At 38.2% G+C, this 23,143-nt stretch overlaps 1 protein-coding gene across 12 annotated transcripts in view; it reads right to left on the bottom strand.

The window, feature by feature from the left end:
- tjp1a (tight junction protein 1a) overlaps nt 1-23,143 on the bottom strand; it is an 85,229-nt gene that overhangs the window by 47,632 nt on the left and 14,454 nt on the right. For all 12 annotated transcript variants that reach the window (XM_077712535.1, XM_077712540.1, XM_077712537.1 and 9 more), the window contains exon 2: nt 20,066-20,279. In XM_077712535.1, the coding sequence (XP_077568661.1) occupies nt 20,066-20,279 (214 nt within the window). The remainder of the gene's footprint in view (nt 1-20,065; nt 20,280-23,143) is intronic.

Raw genomic sequence — 23,143 nt, 5'->3', positions numbered from 1 at the left:
TATGACATCATATGCTGCACTGATGAGGGCACAGAGTGTTTTTCGCAACGAGATGCGTTGGAGGATGGTAATGGGAGCTAGCGAGTTAGAGAAGCGTACGGGGACACGGCAGCCACGGGCCCCGCTTAAAGCCTGGTAGTGATGAGATGTGATGGGACCCGACCGTGCAGAAGCTCTGGCCTGTGTTAGCTGACTAATCCTCTAGTCGTCCAGTGCCAGAATCTAGACTCATCAGCTTTGGTTCTCTCTTGTCAAGACACATTTTTCTAACATCCCACTGGTCATTTCTAGCCGCTAATGCCCAACACAACAGCCCCTAATGCCAAATGATTACGCAGTGCTGTTTTAGCACATTTGTCGCCTGAAAAGAAAGAACGGGCCACAAGGCAGTGATGGCCTGACTCCCTGCTCAAAGGACTGGCTTGATGAACTCAGCAGAAAGGGAGTGGACCTAAAAGCCACTCTAAGCCACCTCTCTTGGGGTGGGCACTATGGGGGTCTGAGTTGGGTCATGGTAGAACTGGGCGCTGGGCAGAGATTTGCAGTCCCCTCTTGTACAGTCTATAGACAGATTCTGTGCACTCAAACGTGAGGAGCGAAACAATGTGTACATCCGGATCGATATGGGATACCAAGTGGTGAGGTGGAAAGGTTTGGACCATCACTCAGGACATTGTCACAAAGAGAGATAGTTTTGTCGTTGGGAAAACACTATATGTAAAATACTATCTAATTTATTTATCCTAAAGAATCTCTTTAAATTAAATGATGAATAAGTCATACCCCTTTCCCCATGGCAATCCCAAGAACCTATTTCAAAAGATCTATAACACAGAGTTAGGTACTTCTAATACTACATAAATGTTCCTTTTTTTAAATATTTATTCTGTATGGCGGCAGCCCTGTGGCCGAGTGGTTAGTGCTTGTCCTTCTAGTTCTGGGATTGAGGGTTAGATCCTATGTAGGTCCTCCTAGAGTTTGCATGTTCTCCCTAGGCTTCCGTGGGTTTTCTCCAGGTACTTTGGTTTCCTCGCACATCCACAAAACATGCATGGTAAGCTGGTTGAACACTCTAAATTGCCCCTAGTTCTGAATGAATGGTTGTCTATTTGTTCCCTGCAATTGCCTCGCCTATCTCTGCTTGGTGCCCATAGTTGGTGGGGATAGCCTCCAGCATCACCCCGCGCGACCCTTATGAGAATAAATAGTTCGCAAAAATGAATGAATACATGCTTTATTTGGTTATCATTGGACACATTTTTTTTGCCCTATGTGAGTAAATATGTGCCACTCTGCATTTGCAGTTTTTTATCGCTTAATAAGTGAAATTGCAATCATTAATAAGAGAAGCAATTGGCAGAGGTTGACAGGTATGATACCATATTGTTTATTTGACAATGTAAACATTGGACATTCATGTTTGGTAGCATCAGCAATAGTTTAACAGTAATAATTATATTACTGTACAACCAATCTTGCTTAATTGAGATCAAATATAATAAAATATATAAAGGGATGTTAGTGGTGGAGCAGTCGCGGAAACATTTACTTGTGAGTGGTTTTAGAACTAGTGTGCACAGCTTATGTAAACTCTACTGCACACTAAATTGATCGGAAACTATATGCATTTGTATTAGAGACTCTATTATTTGTATTTTATTTGGAGCCACTAGCCTACTATGTACTTTCTTTTGATTTTACATCTCTTTTTAATGCAAAAAATTACAACACAAAATCTTACGAGAAAACCCACAGTAATAATTAAACCGATAGTAAAGTAACATGAACGAGATCAAGATTCAGAATGCAAAGGCTTTATTTGCCCTTCCAAACTACAAACAGGGAACAGATGTTATCTACTGTTTGCCTAAAGCTCTCACCTGAGCTCCCTACAGTGAATGAGTGCCACTGGCCTCACCATGTGACTTGTACAGTAAACAGCATATGGAAACACTCCTACTGGGACAAGAACACAGGAAACATGGGAGCATGGAGTGCACTGCCTCTAAAACAATAAGCAGCAAAGAAAAGTGCTCATACTATTAAGAAAAATGAGCAATACATTTCGATACATGGTTGTCTGTTTCATTGTGGGGCCTGTGAATGGGCTGACAACCAATCCAGGGTGTCTTTCGCCTGCTGCCTGTGGTTGGCTGGGATAGGCTTCAGCACCCCTCGTGAGCCTTGTGCTTGGGATAAGTGGTACGGAAAATGAATGAATGAAAGGAAAAATTGCTATTTGAGCCATTCAAAAATACTGTGGCACAAAATGATGCAGAGGCCGGGTTTGGCCCCCGGGCCGCCACTTTGACACCTATGTGTTGGAATATCTAAGACAACTGTGGGCACGAGGTGGGGGACACCCTGAATTGGGTGCCAGCCAATCACAGGGCACAAGGAGATGAACAACCGTTCATGCTCACACTCACACCTAGGAGGAATTTAGAGTGTACAACCATGCTACCATGAATGTCCTTGAGATGTGGAAGGAAACCGGAGTACCCGGAGAAAAAATGCATAGGCACGGGACAACATGCAAACTCCAGAGAGGAAGGTCGGAATCCACTAGGGATTGAACACTCGATCTCACACCCGCGAGGTGGCTGAGCTAACCACTCGCCCTTGAATATTTGAATCAAACACATTTAAATAAAACATTTTATATTGTCGTATGTATTGGGGGGCATGAGGCAGACCACAGCCACAAAGCTGTGAGTCACTGCATTGTCATGCTGTTAGTCAGTGTGTACTGTGCAAGAACAGCAGTCACATGGGAAGGTCGACTGTATGACACACAAGAACTCCGACATAACACAGTTTTTGACCAGATTCTATCTGAATCAGCTATTCACTCCGTGGTACACAGTTAGTTCGTACAAATTGAACGTAATCATTTAATGGTGAATTCCATATTCCTTTTAATTTTTAAAGTTATATATATATATATATATATATATATATATATATATATATATATATATATATATATATATATATATATATATATATATATATATATATATATATATATATATATATATATATATATATATATATATATATATATATATATATATATATATATATATATATATATATATATATATATATATATATATATATATATATATATATATATGTAAAGTTTTTTTATGTTTTCAATAAAGAAAGGTGTCCTCTGCCTTTAGCTGGTTCTATTTTTGGATACATCTGCACCACAGTGTAAAGGCATTTTACATTTTTTTTTCTTTTAATTGAGACAGATCTAACAGAACAATCATTTACATGTCATTTCTGAAACGCTTTATCCTGGCTGGCCCAGGAGAACATACAAACTCCACATAGTAAAGTCGGAACTCGTTGAGAAATGAACCCTCAATTTCAGAACTGTGAGGCGAATGTGCGATTTGTCACCATGCCACCTGCCCAGTAGTTAAAGAAAAGCCCCGTGCCTCCTCCCTGCGGGACATGCCCAGGTCAAATCACCATAGAGGCATCTATGAGCCACTCGAATCAAATGCCTGAGCCACCCCATCTGGCTCCTCTCCAGGAACCCTCTTTTCCCGAGAACCTCACGGATGACCGAGCTTATCACCCCGTTTCAAAGAGAGAGCCAGGACACACTGTGGTGGAACCTCATTTCGGCTGCTTGTATCCTACACCCCTTGTGTAGGGCACTCTGCTATTCCAACCAATCAGTTCAAATTTCGGAAAACGACTTTATCTGTTCCAAAATGCATGGCAATCTTGGTTGTAATGTTAACTACGGTCAATTTGGAAACTCACTGCAACTTGGTCACTATGAATTGGCCTGCAGACAATTAACTTTCCACAGCACTGGTGCTGCAGTTCATGACATCATAGGCACGTTTCCAGTTACCATTCACCACATGTTTGCATATGGCGTAACACGCTCTGTTTACAACTATGTCAGCCCACACGGATACTTCTACCTGTGTGTGAATCCCTGCGAAAGCATGAAAAGCATGGGATGCATTTGTCTGTGTGACTAAATCTGGCTTGAGCTTCAATGTGAACTGAAAACTGAACCAATATGGTGTGACATCTGTGAAGACTGCAAGAGGATCTACATGACACTGCCAGAAATAAGAGAGAAGATATTGATTTAAAAAGCAGCCTATCCCAAATTATATTCGCAAGCAACGTGGTTGGGCTGCAGGCACGCACCTTGGTTCTGTTTTGAGGACAATGCACTGGAGAACAACGTCTACATTTCAATCCGACCAGGATTGAAGTCGTCCTAGCGGCAGCTGACCTTACGGCCCCCTTCCTCCCTTCATCCTCTCTTGCTGTGATAACAGAGACATTCCTGAGGTCGTTCCCTGCCTCGCCATTGGCCTCTCCCTTAATTCCACTGGAGTGTGTGGAATGTTAGACAGGCGAGTGGAGCGGTCAGGGGGATGAAAAGGAAATGAACAACATTAAATAGACTGATGCTCTGTTACACTTCTCGATGCGTGGGAGACTCAAATGCCCACGGCGGGGAGAATGAATGCAATGGCACGCACACATGTCCAAAATCTGACAACACAGACATAAACTGTAAACTGTATCAAGATCTAGCTCTCTAGTTGAGCTATGTTTGTAAAAACGAGTAATTATGGCAATTTAGTAGGGAAGCACTCAATTACAGTGGAAACTTTAATGTTTAATTCCCATGATATTTAACGATGGGGTATACAGTCGACAAAACGTTTGAGAAAAATGTGCTTTGAAGTCAAATCCAAAATAATATCGGTACAAAATAATAAAGCGAATATGTTGCATACACAGAGACCAACTCTAGATAACGAGTACATCTTTTTAGACTTGAGTGACAGTTAAGAATTATAACGTAAAAGCATGTACAGAGTAGCATATGGCATTACATGAAAAGTAATCTTTGAGTTTTTAGCTAAAACTGCCTATTTATTATGTTTTGAAGAAATTGCACTTAAATGATGTGCCTTAGCAGCTACAGTTAGTCAATGAACATTAATTAAAAATATATTTCAAACTAATTGTTTAGTCCCCAACGCCATCTTAATTCTCTTCATTTTAAAAATGATGTCTACATCTATTGAGAAAGTTGATTACTTTCTAGAAACATTTTCTATTCTAGGAAAGCAATTCGGGAAGGCAACTCTGTTATGACGGAGAAACTTCTCTCATCTACTGCCGAGAATCACTCAAACAGAAAATGAGCAACATGAGAACATTCCAGAAAGTCAGTCATTGGCCTGTTAGAGCTCAGTCATTTTCCAACAAAGAGACAGTTCTCCTAAAACAAAAGGAAGAACAGATCTGCCAAAGGCCAGGTAAAGACAGCGCTAGGGTGAATAAATGTGTAGATAAAAGAGAAATTCAATGTTCTCACATATGGGCGTAAACCAAGAAGCAAGCCAGGCAACTGCAGGATCATAAAACTCCACCTTTCTGATGTATTTGTGGAAATCAATTCTTCCTAGTGGTTACCATTTTATTTATGAGTCAGTATTTATGAAGGAAAAAACATCATCAAGTGATGATAACACATGGTCTTAAAAGATGAGGTGGAACCTGTAGTCAAAGTCTCCAACATCTTGGCCCATTTGTTTTCCCGCAATTAAATTCCTACTAGTACCACTACCCACCTGCTTGACTATTTGCCAAGCCCTTATATTAAAAGAAAACAAATGGAACACATAACATAAATGTGAGGAAATAAAACATGAGGACACTTAAGATGCTTGAAGCGTCACAGAGACTTATGGAGCTTCTACTAAAGGCAGTCACCAGAACTACATGGGCTAGATTAATGACCACAACAGTTCTTGTTCTACATGTGGATGGGTGGGGGGGAGTTTGAGAGTCAAATTTTCAGTTCAGTGCTTAGTGTCCAAGAAGCTCAAAAGGGAGGCACTGAGCCATGGACAAAATCCACATCACCTGACGGATCAGTCATTCAACTCTACTTCAACTTTTCTATCATGTGAAGTCAACTCATAAATAGGAGTGAATAGACTATGGGGTGCAAAAATAAAACTTTACAGCACTTTTTGGTAAAATTATTTCCTTTCATCTGTTTGTAAATTAATCCAACCAATTTCATCTTTTGTTCCACTGAAGCATGCAATTATTTGCCCCACTCTTTATATTTGGTGTTAAATTAACAAGATCTGATTTGAGATCAGCCACAAGAACTTGAGAGTTGGATTTTTCACGTTTAAGTAATCAAACTACCTAAAATTTTTGCTTTTACTCCACATGAAATCGTAGTCATATTGAAACTGAGCAGGCCTGAATTTTTAGTTTGACATGCTGAACTATTGCTGTAATAAACACAGTAATCATTCTTATCACTCATATGTGTTTCACTTATTTACAGTCTGTTTAGCATTAGACTTTTTCACTTTTGGATGAACATTTTTTGTTTGTTTTAAGAAAAACCTGATTGTGAATAATGTCTACCATCAAAACTAAGCGCCTCCACATGATGCTTGTGTGTTAATGTTAAAGTATTCCCCTTGAGAAAGCCAGGGGGCCTTGTTTTCCTTATGTAACACATTAAATTCACAATGTAATTCAATGCTGAGGTTGTCATCTCATCTCATCTAATTATCTGAACCGCTTTATCCTCACTAGGGTCGCGGGAGGTGCTGGAGCCTATCCCAGTTGACTATAAGGACGCAAACAACCATTCACACTTACATTCATACCTAAGGGCAATTTAGATTGTCCAATCAGTCTACCATGCATGTCTTCTGAACGTGGGTGGAAATGGGAATACCCGTAGAAAACCCAACATGCAAACTCCCCACAGGTGGACCGACCTGGATTTGAACCCAGGTCCCCCACTGTGATGCCGACGCTAACCCTAACCACTCATCCGCCGGGCCGCTCGGCTGGGGTTGTCTCCTGGCAAATTCTCCACATAAGCTTGCATTTAAACAACAATGTGCTGTGTAAGTATTTCGCTTTTTGTACACATGGGAATAAGCTAGTTGTACGTTTTGAGGGGGAGACATGTTTTTTTTCGTGTGTTTATGACCACGAAATGATCCCATTCATGTTTTGTTTAGGTTTTTTGGTGGGTCGTAGCAGACGGGTCAAATCAGAGGAATGTAAAAGGCCAAGTTTTGGACCGTAACCCTTCATTTATGCCATAATTTTGGCCCTTAAACGCTTCCTTGAAAATCAAGGTTTGCCTCCAAACACGGTGATGTTTTAATTATTGACGCAAAGCCAGGAAAATTATGAAATAAAGTTAAAAAAAATGAAGAAAAAAATACAAGAATGTGCACATAGACTATGGATGTGTATTTATTTATCAAGAGTAGTATGTGGTTATGCAATAACTTTTTTGATTCTGTGCAATCCTCCCTTGAAAATCTTTGCCAGTTAGGGGGTTTATTTACATTAAGTGGCCACTTACTGGTATTCTAATTTACATCTGATCAGGCAAGGTAGACATTTCAAACTTAATTGAGGTGTTGCCCGAGGGCCGGTGGTGGTTGCTGCTCGAGTTGTGATATTTTAATGTGTTAGACTGGAGCACCAAAGTCCAGACGAATCAGTCTCCATCTCTTTTTTCCCCCCTGTCCGTCCCTCTGATGATACGTGTATCTGCCACTCTACATGATAGCGAGATCCCCAGCGGGCCGTTCTGGAACGTCAATTTCGGTTAATTAAATTTTCCTGACTCAGCTCGACTCATGAAGTCCCTAAGGGAGACACAATTGTACAGGCGTCTGCAGATGATCTGTCACAGGTTTACGCCTGGAGTGAAAATGTCTCCATGTATTTTTACTGAGCATATATTCAATTCTTGGTTTGTCTATTAAGAAGATTTGGTAAAAACTGGCAGTCATGTAAAGCTGGTGTGCCTTTTGTAGGTAGATAGGGGTCAAAACTTCTTTATCTCGTCTCATGGTATGTTTTGCTCAATGGGACGAGAGCCTAGCAATGTGTAATGGATCATAGACATATATCAGCATACAAAAAAAGCCTGGTCCATTCTCCAACTATCTTTGACACAGTTTTGATGTGAAATAACATCTTCTGCACTGATTTACATGGAGGGATGGATGGATGCTCTCCTCCCTGATAATATATAGATAGTTAATGGGGAAACTGTGCCCTCTGCAGGAAAACATCTGTAGTTGTTACTTTTTTTTGTACGAGTGTCATCAGTCTTCATTGGATTCCATTACAACAGCACTCCTAGCGGTAATCCAAATATAAAAACAGTGATGCTGGAGGGAGTCAGGATTAAAAAAGAAAAAAGTATCATGAGTGTCCATGTGCGTGTGTGTTACACAAGATAACAAGTGAAAAATACAGACTTCAAAGTCTGTATCATAAGTATTTTATGCATTGGAATTAAATGAAAACCGAATAGATGGATATACCACACCCAATGGACAAAGTTGATCAAAGGGAAATATACACAGATAAATATGAAATGGGTTAATGTCATACATCAAAGACAAGGTTAGGAAATCTTCAAATAATGAATGACGTTCATAAATAAATTGTGTGAAAATGCAAAATTGCAACGTGTGAAGAAAGTGTTGATTGGCACATACAAGTATGTAGTTATATTTGGAGGTTTTAAATTCAAATCTTGATTAGGACCATCTGGTTCCTGCTTTCATGTTCCTCTTATGCTTGCCAGAATTTTTCTGACTTTTTCTCAACATCCATGTGAGGTTATTCAAATGATTTGTGTTTAAAGGGTTGCTGGGTTGTTTTACTACTGGTTGGCACCAGTCAAGGATGTACCTCTCTCTCACTCACTCACTGTCAACTGGGATATGCTCCAGCTCACAATGACCATCTTGAGAACAAGCACTTAAGAAAATGAAAAACAGGAGATTATTAATCATTATTAATTGATCCAATCTAATTTGCCAAAAGACCACCCATTTTCTAAGATGGATATATTTTCAGAGGAACCTTGTCTATTCGAACACTGAAGAATTGTAGAAATAGTTACAGAGATTTTTAAAAAATCCCCAATTATTCTATAGTCTTTTATTTAATGAAATATGCAATATATTGAGAACTTTAATTTGAATACATTGCGTAAAAATTCCATTCAAACGTACTTATGGTGTGTCAACATACTGTAAAAAGTTACAAGGTATGTGATTTTTTAAAAAAACATTATAATAGTGCCGTGGACGAGTGGCTAGAGCACTGGCCTCACAGTTCTGAGATCAAGGATTGAATCCCTAGTTTGGACATTCCTATGTGAAGTTTGCATGTTTTCCTTGTTCTCTGCCATTGGATGGTCACCAATTTGGGGATAGGACCCCATAGTTGGCTGGGCTAGGCTCCAGCACCCCTCCATCCAAACAACCATTTACACTGACAATCAAACCAATGGACAATTTCAAGGGAAATCATCTAAGGTGCACGTTTTAGAGGTGAGGCGTACTCCCAGAAAATCCACATAAGCACAGGGAGAACTCTACATTAAACCTAGTCTTAAATACTGTGAAGGAGTTACAAAAACAAAAGTTAGACATTGCTCCCCAAAGCAAGTAGAGCATAAATTAAGAGCTCATTCAAGGCGATAAAAGACTCAGAGGTCAATTGTACACCTGCAAGGCAGAGGTCAGTCAAAAAGAAAGCTGACTCATTCCCTGTGAATTAAAAAGAAGTGTGCACATCCTTCTCATTGCACGACAGTGCAAGTGAACACTTGCCAAATTAGAGAGAAGGCCGTTTAAAGGATAATTGAACACGTCGTTGTCATAGGTCATCTACAAAATAATAAACGCTTGATTTCCCATAATATCATACAACAAGACAGCATTGAGTTTTAATTCTGCTTTATTATGGCCCCATTTATAAAGGCCAATAAAGGTCAAACTTACATTTAAATGTTTCCCTGATTAAATTGTCTCAGTGGGAACACTAGTTTTATTGGTTAACCACAATAGGCTTGTTTTGAATAGAAGTATAATGACAATAGGTGACAATAGGTTCAAATATTTGTTTGGGTAATGGGGTGGAGGAGTGTGTGTGTGTGTGTCACTCTCAGTCTTGTTTAATGCTAGTTCTGGACCGGAGGAAGCCATCAAAACTGTGACTCTAGCACATCCCTCAGCAGGTAGCATCCGGAAATAGCAACCTTGATCCTAATGCTACCCAGCAGAGCCTCTGGCTCGTTACAACTCCATCCTGAGAGCCCCCCATTCCTGAGCAAGTAGTTGAGCATAAAACGACATACTCCCCCAACTTTCTCAAGGGATGGCTGAGTTACAATTTTTTGGTGTCTCAGAGGGTTCATCTACATGAGAGCGGACATTAAAAGAAAAAGAAAAAAATATTTGTTAATGGTCCACCCCACACGTAGTCATAAAATCAGGAGGCAGAATCGAAAAGGCAATTGACATTCAAGGTAGATGCTTAAAACCAACAAATAAAAATAAAACAATACTACCAATAATACTAATGATTATGTATTTATATAGATGAAAGAGATATTCATATACAACTGTAAAATGTCATAAGTGTGTCTGGCCTGGGAAGACGAACTTGTGGAGAAGCACTATACAATTTCGTCATACGCTGCTGAGTGTATGATGACTACTAGGCTTTTTGTCAAGTCAATGATGACGACAATGCCTATGTCTGATTTTCATTTTTTTTCATTTTTTTTACAGCATTAATATTATTGTTAGCTTAAAAATGTGATATTGCCAACATTTCACAGAAGTCAATGTTGATAAATCTACTGCCCTTCATAATTAATTGCTTTGTGATACGTATACCACTGCAAACACTCCAGACTAACGAAAATCTTTCAAAGTCATTTTCCATGCATTCGATATCGTGTTACTTAAATACAGTAATACATAACATCTTTAGTTATAACTCATTCATTGTGTATATTGGATCTCGTGTCCCAAAGGTCAACCATGTATTTTTATAACTGTGACTTTTCTGCGTTTTTCTCATTAAATCCCTTTTTTTATTAATAATTTCTACTCTCATATATTATTACTCATCATAAATTTGCCTAAGAAGGAACATCATGGGAGAATACACAAATATTGTTTCCTGTAGTATAAATTCATGAAGAACTACTTATATTAATATTTTTTTCCGATCATTTTTGCTGTTTCCTAAACTGTAAAATATGAACTGTGAATATGTAATGTTCATTAATATTTACTGTATCGTTATTAAATAAACAAACTCAAACTAAAATCAGATATAACCTTGGGATTTCACCCACTGTGTTAACCGGTCTTCATATGCATTTTACTTTGTAGTTGGTATATCATGTGTGGTATGTTTTTCATACTTTGGCATCTGTGATTCACACCCTATCATTACAATGTCAGCAACCTTATTTTTGGCAATGAAGTTTGTGACCTACATCATCCTTTGTTTCGGATTTTTGCATACTGTGTATTTATCTCTTTGTCCCCTGCGATTGGCTGGCAGTCAGTTCAAGTTAGGTAGGCGCCATCTTCCCCTTGTGAGGATAATCAGTGCATAAGATTAATAAATACATGAATTAATCTACAAAGGAAGCAAAACAAAAGGAAAAACATTTAATTGGCTCTTAAGTGGAATCCTGTGTGGAGTTTTAACGTTCTTTTGGGCTTCCATGGTGCCCATACTAGGCTGGGATAGAATCTTTAGTTAATCTATTATATCTGTTGAGAAATAAAGGACATTTTACAACATAGATTAAATGTTTAAGTGATTAAATAAAAAAAAAAGCCAATTTAAAACCCAGGAGAACATTTATTTTCAATGCATTCACCAAAAGAATGCTTGTTTCCATTGCATGTCCAAATAGCAGGAACTGTCCATTCACATTAATTCCACTCCTGTGAAAACACCATTCAGGTGTGATGCACAGAAAGACAAGAGTGCGGGCCAAATTCCTGTTTGCATATAATTCATCCCATTCTTTAGACAAACCTCTGGTGCCAAATGTTCTGAGAATCACACAGAAGTCGTACTACATGACCCTGGTCCTTTCTTGCATAATACAACAGATCTTTTAAATGAGTGAAATACTTTATACACCACACAAACGAATGTACCGGGGGCTCAGTCACGATATACAAAGTAGAAAGCAGAACAGGATACTGAATAACAACATAGCCAGCAAAAACCACGGGGAATTGTCAATGCCATACCAGTGCAACTCAACTACCGACTACAAGTTGTTGTCACCGCTTTTAAGAGCTATACATTATTTATTGCAAAACACTTCTGCTCTGAGACCAGCACCTGGAACGCAACTGCGACCAAAGCGCACATGAAAAATTAATTCTAGAGTGAAAGGGATTTAAAATGTCATTGGTACTCAATGAAAAAGGTCAGGGGATACAATGACCGATCGGGTGTTGGCATCATCCAAAAACGTGTGCCCAATTAAGCAGACTAGAGTTCTTCCTGGTTCACATAATAATAATAGGGAATATGTATGATCTCATATCTAGTGATACGGTCACTGTCACGATTGACAAGTCACAATTCCATTCCATCACAATTAATCCTGATACTAGTACAGTGGTACCTCGACAGACTAGTGCCCCGACATACGAGCAATTTGAGATACGGGTAAAATTTCGAGCAAATTTTTGTCTTGAGATACGAGACAAATTTTGACATACGAGCTTAGAGCAGACGCAAGAAGCTACTCATAGGAACTTCATGGGCACTGTCTTTCTGGTCGCAACTCCCTCGTGTAATTTCTCTGCGAGCACTGGGCGGGGCGTTGCATTCTTTTCAGTTTTTTTTTCCGTTAGTTAGTGCAAATGGTGTTTATAGTACTTCTCGTTGGCAAGTGGTCGTGCGTTATTCTATTGTGAGGACATTTGTGTGCATAATTTTCGGAATATTTTGAAGGGAATACAGAAGCAAACATCCCTCGATAGGTTCCCTTAAGCTCCATCTGAAAGTCAAGGTGGAGGCGGGGCAAATAGAAGAAAGGTATGAACATTTATAACAATATTAAAATTAAGTTTAGTGTAAGGTTAGATTAAATTTATCTTTGAATCATCCAAGTTTTATGTTACGAGCCCGTTGCCGTTCTTAAAGTGACCATCTACTCCAATGACCTAAAAATCTAAAATGTATTTCGATATTGGACAAGATATTTGTGTTTTGTCTGGACATAGGTCGACAGGCTACTTCCTAAAGTAGGACTATGGGGTCGTTCCATTTATTGTAGGATGACATAAGAGGCTTGAAGCAGATCTAACGTGTTATGTCAGTGACATGAGCTGGGGCAGTGCACATTAATATTTCAATTTATATTTCAGTCATTGATTTGAGTTTACGATCCATCTCTATTATTTATTATCGTATTATTCTCTCAACAAGCCTCTTGAATTCCCACGCTGATTCACCTGTGAAATAATGCTGACATGCAAACTCTAAATGCGACCAATCGATAGTATACAATAGGACAAATGACCGCCTAACATACTCATTTCAAGAAACGCTTCCTGCAATGTATGCATTTCACCATCTATCTCCTTAGTGATTCCTTTAAGAGCCAACCCAAGAGTGATTGATTAATTTCATTTCAGGAGAACTCCTCTGTATGACCCTGTGTGAAAAGCCCTTCTCATTTACCGGCTACTGTCCGTGTCATAGATCATGGCTTCATCTATGTATAGAGGCAAAATTGATTCTTCTTGCCCCTTTTTGCCCGACATTTCAGATGCACAGTGCTACCGGATGATCTAACATGAGAGCAGGGAGCATGTCATTATACCGAGGACTCTGTGTCTTTAAACAGCTAATAAATCATTGCGATCAAACTCAAAGCCGTAGGGGAGCCTGAGCCAAAGCTTATAGATTTTCTGCTAGTTAACGTGAGACGCAATTAACGAGAGCTATTCCATTGCTGTCCGTGATAGCAGGCATCACCCTGCAGTCTGCACAAATCATCAAACATTATGAGCTTCAATAGTCTACTGAGATGACAAAAAAAAAAAAGAATTTCGAAATGAAGTAGTCTCATTAGAATTAGGACTTATAATTTATTTATTTGGAATAATGTGAGATTTTAAGAACTGTCATGAGGGATTTCGTTGCCATCTAATTTGAATGATTCATATAACAGTCTAATAAAACTGTCATAATCATGATAGCTCAGAAAAATGACAGAATGCTTATGGCAGATGACATTAAGTGTTTGAATTTACATATAGTCCCTACACCCTAATCAGAATATAATGCCAACTTTGCGACAAAATTTGACATCATTTACTGAATGACCTTAATGCCTTGAGCATTCATTCATATGATTGGTAGGTGTTATGACAGTTCTATGACACTGTCATAAGAAGCAATAAAGTGGAAGTGGGAGTTCAAATACAAAATGAGATATTAGCTGGAATGTAAAGTTCATTTTTTATTTGAGTAACTTTACAAATTGTAAGTCTAATGTACTGAAAGCAGTCTTAACTCATCTCTATGTGTGTTGATTGAATGTTTTCCATTATGGATAGGCCAAGGGATAAGACAGGCACTCTAGGATCGGCTCCAGAACCCCTACAACCTCATGAGGATAAGCAGTAAAGCTAATTGATGAATAGCAAACTGTGGTTATTTCCTGAACATAAAGAATTTTCCCAATGATTAACATGACCTGTGATTTCTCACAGATTCATGGACGCTAGAACCTAATTTTGTAGCCTTCTGTGAAAGAAAATTGTGCCTTTCAGTCTAATACATTTGTCAGAGCATTCATTTTCCTAAGTAAATCTCTGTGATATGTAGATATTGCCACTCAGCATGTATCAGATGACAAATAAAATATTTTTTTAAATCATTAACATCTAAAATCTCTTAGGAATGCACTCAGTTTTAGATGACTCAGTCTCTTATCACAGCTATTACAATGTTTTCTTTTCCTTTTTAAAACATGTTTCTTTGAAACAAAATAGCTTCAAGTAATAGAAAGAAAACACTGCATTATGAATAAGATCATTTCTTCAATCTATTATTTATGCCCGTTTTATACCCATAGACTATTTGTGGTGGTGGGTTACAGGATTGTAGGGGAAAATACGCTATCTCAGTAGCATGTCCCAAGCAGTCAAATGCGGCAAGCTCCGCCTGATGAAATAGATACTAAATCTTTTTTTAGCCTGCGTCTTATGTACTCTGTGGAGAAGAAACCATACAGTTGGTGAGGAGATATAAAGTCTCATGTCATCTCAGTGGATAACAACATCATAGGACACATCATGTTCTATTCACGTTGTTTTTTATATGTTTCTGTGAGCTGAGGGAGCATGGAGGAATAGGTAGAAAAAAGAGGTTGACTTGAGGAAGAAATTGGCAAGTTAGCTTAATTTAAGGCTGTGTTTAATGGCAATCCTCGCTGAAGTATAGTCCTAAAAGATAAAAACCGCAAATTCTGATTACTCCTGTGAATCTGGCTCGTCTTCTGAGAGGCCTGCCAACTGCTGGTCTGCTGTATTCACATCAGAGTATGAAGTGTTTGTGCACCAGAGCGAGGACAAAGTACTGAAAATAAACAATTAACCAAACTGAAACCCTAAACACTGTTGGGAAAATGTGCTCAAATGCTCATCTCTCTATTATTGTATTGTTACAGAGAATAATAATCTGATCTACATTTCCTACTTGATTCAAATATATTTAAAAAATGTAATGTGTCTGTCTTTCATGATGGCTTAGCCATTCTATTTTTAGATGAAACACTTGACCGTTCTAAAATAGCCAACGTTTTAGACAGTAGGACAAAACTGAAGAAGCAATGATGTCATTGCAGGCGACTGTCATTTGATTGTGATGATGTTCTCTAGGCCAGTGAATCCCAACTAGTAGAATCCTGAGGCACTTTACTGTGCCATGTAAGACCCTCAATTAGGCTGTGAAAATGCTCAAATTCCACTCGAGTGACCTAAAGAGAAGTTATTTTAAAAAAAAAACAACAACTTATTGATCTATGTATTCCAGTGACTCCCAGAGACAGACAGAAATGCATTTTTTTTTACTAGTTTGTAAAAAAATGCTCAACTATCCTCAATTATGTGCCCCAAATACATGTCTACATCACTTCATCCACCACCAACACTTGGGTCCAGCGTAAACAAGTCATTTCTGTCACATTTTGTTGAGCTTTTGGGTAGATGTGTGCGTGTTTTTCCTTGTGTTTGCCATCCGCCATGTCCCTCTGGGCTCCCCTTCTCTTATGTGGGTGGCCAGGTGTGTGTGATTGGTAATCAGCCCTTGTGTGTGTATTTAAACCCTGTGTTCCAGTATGCCTGGTTGTGGGATTATTGCTTTGAGTTGGTCATGTCGTGTGCATATGTGATATCCTGGTTAGGTTTGCTTATTTGTTGATTTTTATTAGGTCCTAACTTTGTATGGCTTTTCCCGTTAGTTCTTATTAAAGCCTTAAGTTTTGCACTCCCTCTACTTCGCTCCGCACCGAGGATGGAACATAACAATTGTATTTTCAAAATATCGGAAAAAAGCTATTCAAAAGTTGACACTTAAGACCTCCAGCCAAAAATAGAAGTTATTATATTTAGTATTTATTTATTTATTTGTTGTATTATTTTATATATTCCAAGTTATGTCTTGCCAGGTTCATTACTTTCATAATTTCTGCTAAACATCAGTTTATTGACCAAAGCTTAAACTACGGTTTTTCATCTCATCTCATTTTCTGAACCGCTTTATCCTCACTAGGGTCACCCGGGATGCTGGAACCTATCCCACCTGAATTGGTGGCCAGCTAATCGCAGGGCACAATATTTATGTTTTAGAAATAAAACATCTACATTTGCAGTAACACAATCACGTACCGTGTGCGCCTTCTTCTCAATCATTAAAATCCAATTCACTTGCTTTCTTCTATTTTGCAAAGTTCTTTTCTGATTGCTCCCTCTGAAGCTTTGAATGCACTTTTTAGTAACTTCCTTTTTATAGTTATTTTTATACCACAGATAAATTCTCTGGCTGTTTTTCCAGTTTTGATTCCCTTTGAGGCTGTTCTGCCATCTTTGATGTAAATACTCCACAAAGGTCCACAAACACATTAAAAAGTGGGCTTCACAAGTTCTAATTCAAGAAAAACACAACCATTTTACAGCGGTAGACGCAGACAAATATGAATGTGTGTGGTTACACACTACTCCACAATGACATTTGCAGCCTACATAAAGTCCATTATTGCGAATCACATTTTTGGCTTTAGGAGGAGATCCAGAGCTATTTACAGTAACATATGTGGTTTCTGAATAAAACATATGTCAAATTGATTCATAATTTTAGATTTGAGAGGGGACTTGAATTAAAATTGATATTATATGAATGGAAATACAAAGGAAAAGAATGTATTCAATTACATTTTTTTTAAAAATTGAGTTGAAAAGTGCAATTTCTGTGTAAGAGGGACAGTGGTTTTTATAGTAGACATTTATTGAAAGTTGGATTCCACCCAAGAACATCATCGAATGCCCACTTTTTTTTCATAAATTCTGGTATTCTAGCTATAATGTCTTGAACCAATTTGATGGCTATGTCTAGCTTTCGAGTACTGGATTAGTTAGTACATGTTTCCAGAATGACTGTAGTGTCACAAAGCAACAAGAGATTAGAAAGCCTAAGGGTAGGGGTCATTAAAAGATGTCCTTTAGTATTTGCAAACAACACAATTCATAACAATACTGCTGCTGTGGGGAGCAAAAATGAGGCTACATGTCCCATTTGGCTAGGTGCTTATGTACAGGTATGTCTATGAATATCAGGACATTGGCACAATTTATTTTGTATCAAAACACCATCCCAATGGACTTAAAAGGGACTTTCATTGCAGACTTTCAGCATTATTACGCCCATTCTTTTAATGACCAAATTTTCCACACTATAAGGCACACGTTCTAGAAATGGCCTATTTTTAAAACTGTTTTCAAATATTGGGCATTAAAAGGCACAGTCGATGTGGAGGGGAGGGGGGGGGGGGTTGCGTTATGCATCCACTAGATAGAGCTGCACTAAAGGGAATGTCATACAATGATTAAGCAATATTAATCCATATACAAGGCCTATCCAATTTTGATTGTGCCTTATAGTGCGTAAAATACGGTATATCTAGGTTCTGCGTAGAGTTGGAGCTTTAATGGTTGGTTGGTTATTGCGAAATATTCCACCTTCTAAAGATTTTGTTAATTTCTAATCTTGTTTGGGGAAAACTATCTGTGACTAGTTGATTTCATCTACAATTTTATTACATCAATCTTGACCAAAGAGAAATCTAAAGTCATGCAATCCCTGGAGCCCGTGTCTCGATGTGGATGGGAATGACATCACATAGGATGGCAGTGCTGTGTCATCCCTGACTTGTCACCTACTCCACCTACAGTGCAACTTGCTCTGTTCACCTTCAACCCTCCTTTGCATCAATAAATGTGAACTTGCGTTAATTTGTATGCTGGACAGGAAACCACACCTCTTAAACATGGTAACACCACGTTAGACTCGCCTGCTGAAAATCAAGCAGCTCAGAAATAGAAGCAAACAACACTCACACACGCACAAAAAAAAACTGCCAACACAAAGAGAGGAGGGGCCGTCATGTACCGTATGAAAAGATCACATTGTGAATGTTTATAAAGGCATATATTCTGGACGCATAGATGTGAACATTGTGGAAAGACCACATTGTGAATGTTTATAAAGGCACACTGAATTTGCTGATAACTGATAATGGCAGCGGTAGAGAAAGATTCAGTGTTGTGCAGGAGAGAGATTTATCAGTATCCTTGTGTCCACTGTGGTCCAATGCCATCAAAAACAGCCTCGGCAAGCTTGCATTAGTCGCAGTTTGGCAGGCTCTTATTTGGCCGTAAACCGTTGGTGGCTTTCCCAAAACAGCTCCTCACAGACACTATACACACATGCACATACACACACAAGCAGGCATGAATTGACTGGTGGAGAGAGTGGAGCTCAATGGACAATCCCAGGGTTGGTCAGGCTTTTTAACATCAAGCAGCTTATCCAATCACATACTAGATTAATACTTCTTTTTTTTTTATGAGAGTAAGCCAGTCATAGAGAGAGGCATATGGAATGTGTTGTGTGTTTATCTGAAAGCCTAAGAAACATTACATAACCAAAGGTCATTGTGTCATGTGTGAGAGTGGCTGTAAAGCATGGAGATGAAAAATTGAGGGGAGTATGATATTTTACATTTCATTGATGTGTAATGCTACCACTATGATTCCGTGACCATAAGCTATACTTTGTGTTGTACTCATCTGTGAAAAAACGACCAATAACTGTTAATTTAAAGCAAGTCTTCGATAAATGATAAACCCTCATACCGCCACCAGCAGGAATCAAACCAGTCAGTCGAGTGAACCTCAAATATTCATACACCCGTTCTGAATTTAATCTCTGTAACAAATTGAAAACAAGATAGGATATGACTTGAACAATGACTGATCACAATCTGGATGATCGTTTTCTCCTTTGGCCCAGAACACTGAACTAAACTTAACTCATTGACTATCACTGATGGACTTAGACATTCAATCCATTTTGACTGGGCTTTCCAATCAAGTCTAGCGCCACCAATGTGTAAAATACTATGAAAACAAATCTACTTTAGAGTATTACTTTGGGCTATAACCAGATCTAGCTTTTAATAGCAATATGTTACTTTATCAGTGTATTTGTAACAACAACAAAAAACACGATAAATACCATAAAGTTTCATAATCAAATAATAATTTAAATTGTATTTTTAATGCCCCAAAAAAAAAGTGTAAAAGGATAAACGTCTTGAGAGTCAACTTTTGAGAACTGTCCATGGTTTCTGTCTCAAAAGGGGTTAATTTTAATGTTTATTTAGATTAGATTTATATATATATATATATATATATATATATATATATATATATATATATATATATATATATATATATATATATATATATATATATATATATATATATATATATATATATATATATATATATATAAAAAGTTTTATATGTATATAATCTATAAAAAATAATGCATTAGTTTCTGACATAAATAATTGAGCACTTACATTGGAGTCAAGCAGATCGATGCTGTCCAGGCTCTTACTGCGGTGAATGCGGCCTTTGATGCGACGCAAGGATGGCTTCCCCTGGCTCATGGGCAGCGAGAGGGTGGACGTCGCAGGCATGGCCATAGCACCAGCACCCCCTGTAGCACCGAGAGGCTCATCTGAAGACTCGGGGAGACCAGAGGGTGACGTTTCTCCGTCTGACGGCGTTACCCTGCAAGAGAAAGATGTTATTATTGTTTTCTGCTAGGTATGGCTTCCTTTAGTGTTTAGTTTGGGTTTTTGTATATTGTTGGCTTTTCCCCTTGTGTGGCTTGTTTTTCGTGTTATTTCCTGGCCTTCATGTCTCCCCTTGCTCACTGCCTCATTTGTCACCCCACTGTTTCTGATTGACCCGTCAACCCGTTTGGGTATTTAAACCACTAGTTATTGTCAGCCCCAAGTCGAATAATCTCCAAGTACCTTCAAGTCCAGTCATCATGCTCCGTGTGACCCACGTTACCCTCCAAAGATTTGGTTTTTCTCCTTGATTGTTGTTCGGTTACTTTTATCAGATTGGATTGGATTGGATAACTTTGTTCATCGGGAAATTTCGATGGCTGGATTAAGGTTGAACCTTTAGGGAACACGTTTTAATGAAGAATTCTTTAGTACACATGGGTCTATTATTTTTCCATGGTTATTTCAATAGTATATAGTAGAAACTCAAAATTGAATTAACTATGTTTCAAACAACTTTGAAGTTCACTGATGAAACACCCCCATGTTCAAAGCAATTCCAGTAATACAATTTAATAGTAATACAATTTATCTGAGTCTTCGGAAATACACCACTTACCAGCATTAACTGATGAATACTGAAGGCATAATGATATAGTTACCTCAGGGACTAAGACAACTTTATGGCTAATAAAGGACATTCTTTTCTGTTGGGTGTAGTGACCGTCAAGCAAGTGTGAGTAATTAGGCTGAATGTCAGTGGGGTGGTCTGTAGATGCTTACAAAGTATGCCGAATCCACATGCGTTATGTTACAATGCCACAAGGCTTCCTGCCACCTGGATTTACGGTGAGAAAAAGTCTAAAGAAGTCACAATTAGTACTGTACTAACATGAGGGCTAAGGGAAGAGTTTGGCTTGAATGAGACTGAGATGTGGCTTTGGTTGCAAGAAGGAAATGATCTACAGTGTCTTGTGTGTAGTGTGTGAAAATACTACGCATCATTGTTGTTTACCACTATAATAATTTTTCATATAAATCATTGTGGACAACAGCTGATTGTGCCTTCTGTTCCCACAGCCACTACTATTATTGATTACTCAATAATGTCGGCCATTCTTAGCACAACAAGTATTGACAGCCCAGTCTGAGATTGTTGCTGCTTCAGTCTTGGCTTTATTTTGAAATGGTTTCTCCCCTCATATCAGAGCACGTGCTCTGTATGACGCCGTCTCGAGTCCATTTTATGCCACGACAGCTGAGACCCCCTGGAGAGATTATATATTTCATTTATCTAGTTACACTGCAATAGTTTATCCATACTCAAAGCAACAATTTCCAATTATCCTATGGTTTTCCTATTGTTTTAAATTGAAATTCAATTACAAAACCTTTTTTTGCCCTCAGAGTATGCCATTTTATTTATACAGCCACTATAATTCTCACCATGATACATTTTTTTATAGTTTTTTGTGACAAAATTTCCCTGTGATTAGAATATGATAAATCAAGCTCAATAACAAACCTGTAATAATTTGGTTATTTACTTGGTTAATAAACACCGAGAGTGATCGATAACATACAAATGATATGTGGTTGGCCTTTGAACTAATTATCATGAATTAATTATTTTTTTTCTGGGGCAATATTTTGAGTCTTGTCTGTCAGCTAGTTGTTTAGAATTTTTTTTTTTAATGCCTATTGCATTTGGAGAAAAAGCTAGACACTTACAAAGACTGGAGCACACAGACAGTGTCCCCAAAGCAGCCTCTTCAGTGAGAACAACAAAGCACACATCTTCAGATACAGAAATAGAGAAATAACAAGAAACATTGACAGCAGGAAAAGTAGTTCATGAATGTTGCATGAATCTTTAGCCCAAAATAGAGTATTTCCTTCCTGCCCTGGATTAAACAGGTCAGTAGAAAACGTCATCAATTACCCAGAATCACAGAAATGTTCACATGCAATTGTCAAATTGCATTTCAATCATGATAAATGAAATATAGGCTTGGCTGAATTGGCATTACAAATGTCACATATTGCTTTGTTATGTAAAAAAAAAAGTAATAATACAAACTTTTGTCCATGTAACCCCTGTTGTGTATCAGCTATAATCCACTTCAGCTCATCAACATAATTAATGAAAGCAAACTATATAGGAAACGGATGGATTTCAAACTTTACATTTATTACACTACACAAACTACAATTCAGACATTCATGGCAAGGCAATTTGTTTTTGTCCTCGGCAGCTTTTAAAGCCAAATCCAGACTCTACATATTGAGTTACTGTCACATTTATACTATCACTTGGGGGTTTCAAATCAAGTTTTCTCCCAATCCTAAAAGAGCATTACATGCTATATTTAATGCTTCTATAGCTCAGATTTCTCTTTTGGAAGCCAGCTCACTGAGAATTAAAGGTAGTCCATTAGGGGAGTACCTGGGTTCATTGCTTTTAGATTTATGATCTGCCAGACTTTATTATGACAAATGTTCGCATGGAGAACACTTTTATTTGGTAAGGACTACAGTGCATCATACTCTGGTTAGGACCTACAAAAAAATATGTGTGAGGTTTCCTCCAAAGTGGCTATTAAGAAAAACGGCCTTAATGCATTGCAATTGTTAAATATAGTGTGCTATGTTAATTTACATTATTTTGTTAATATCACCCAAGCTAAATGAGTGGGTGCACCAAATATAGCTTCAATTGGTTCGACTTTACAGGCTCACCAGGCAAAAGCAAAAGTTTGAGCTTTAAAACAACAAAGACGAGACAAAAGGAGACAGGTGAATAAAGCATGAGGGAACATGTGGCTAGGAGGCGAAATAAAGACATAAGGGGAAGGACCG

The sequence above is a fragment of the Stigmatopora nigra genome, chromosome 3 (assembly GCF_051989575.1).
Source record: "Stigmatopora nigra isolate UIUO_SnigA chromosome 3, RoL_Snig_1.1, whole genome shotgun sequence".
In the NCBI taxonomy this organism is placed as follows: Eukaryota; Metazoa; Chordata; class Actinopteri; order Syngnathiformes; family Syngnathidae; genus Stigmatopora; species Stigmatopora nigra.
The sequence above is the reverse complement of the archived record's forward strand: the minus strand, read 5'-3'. Positions and strand labels throughout refer to the sequence as shown.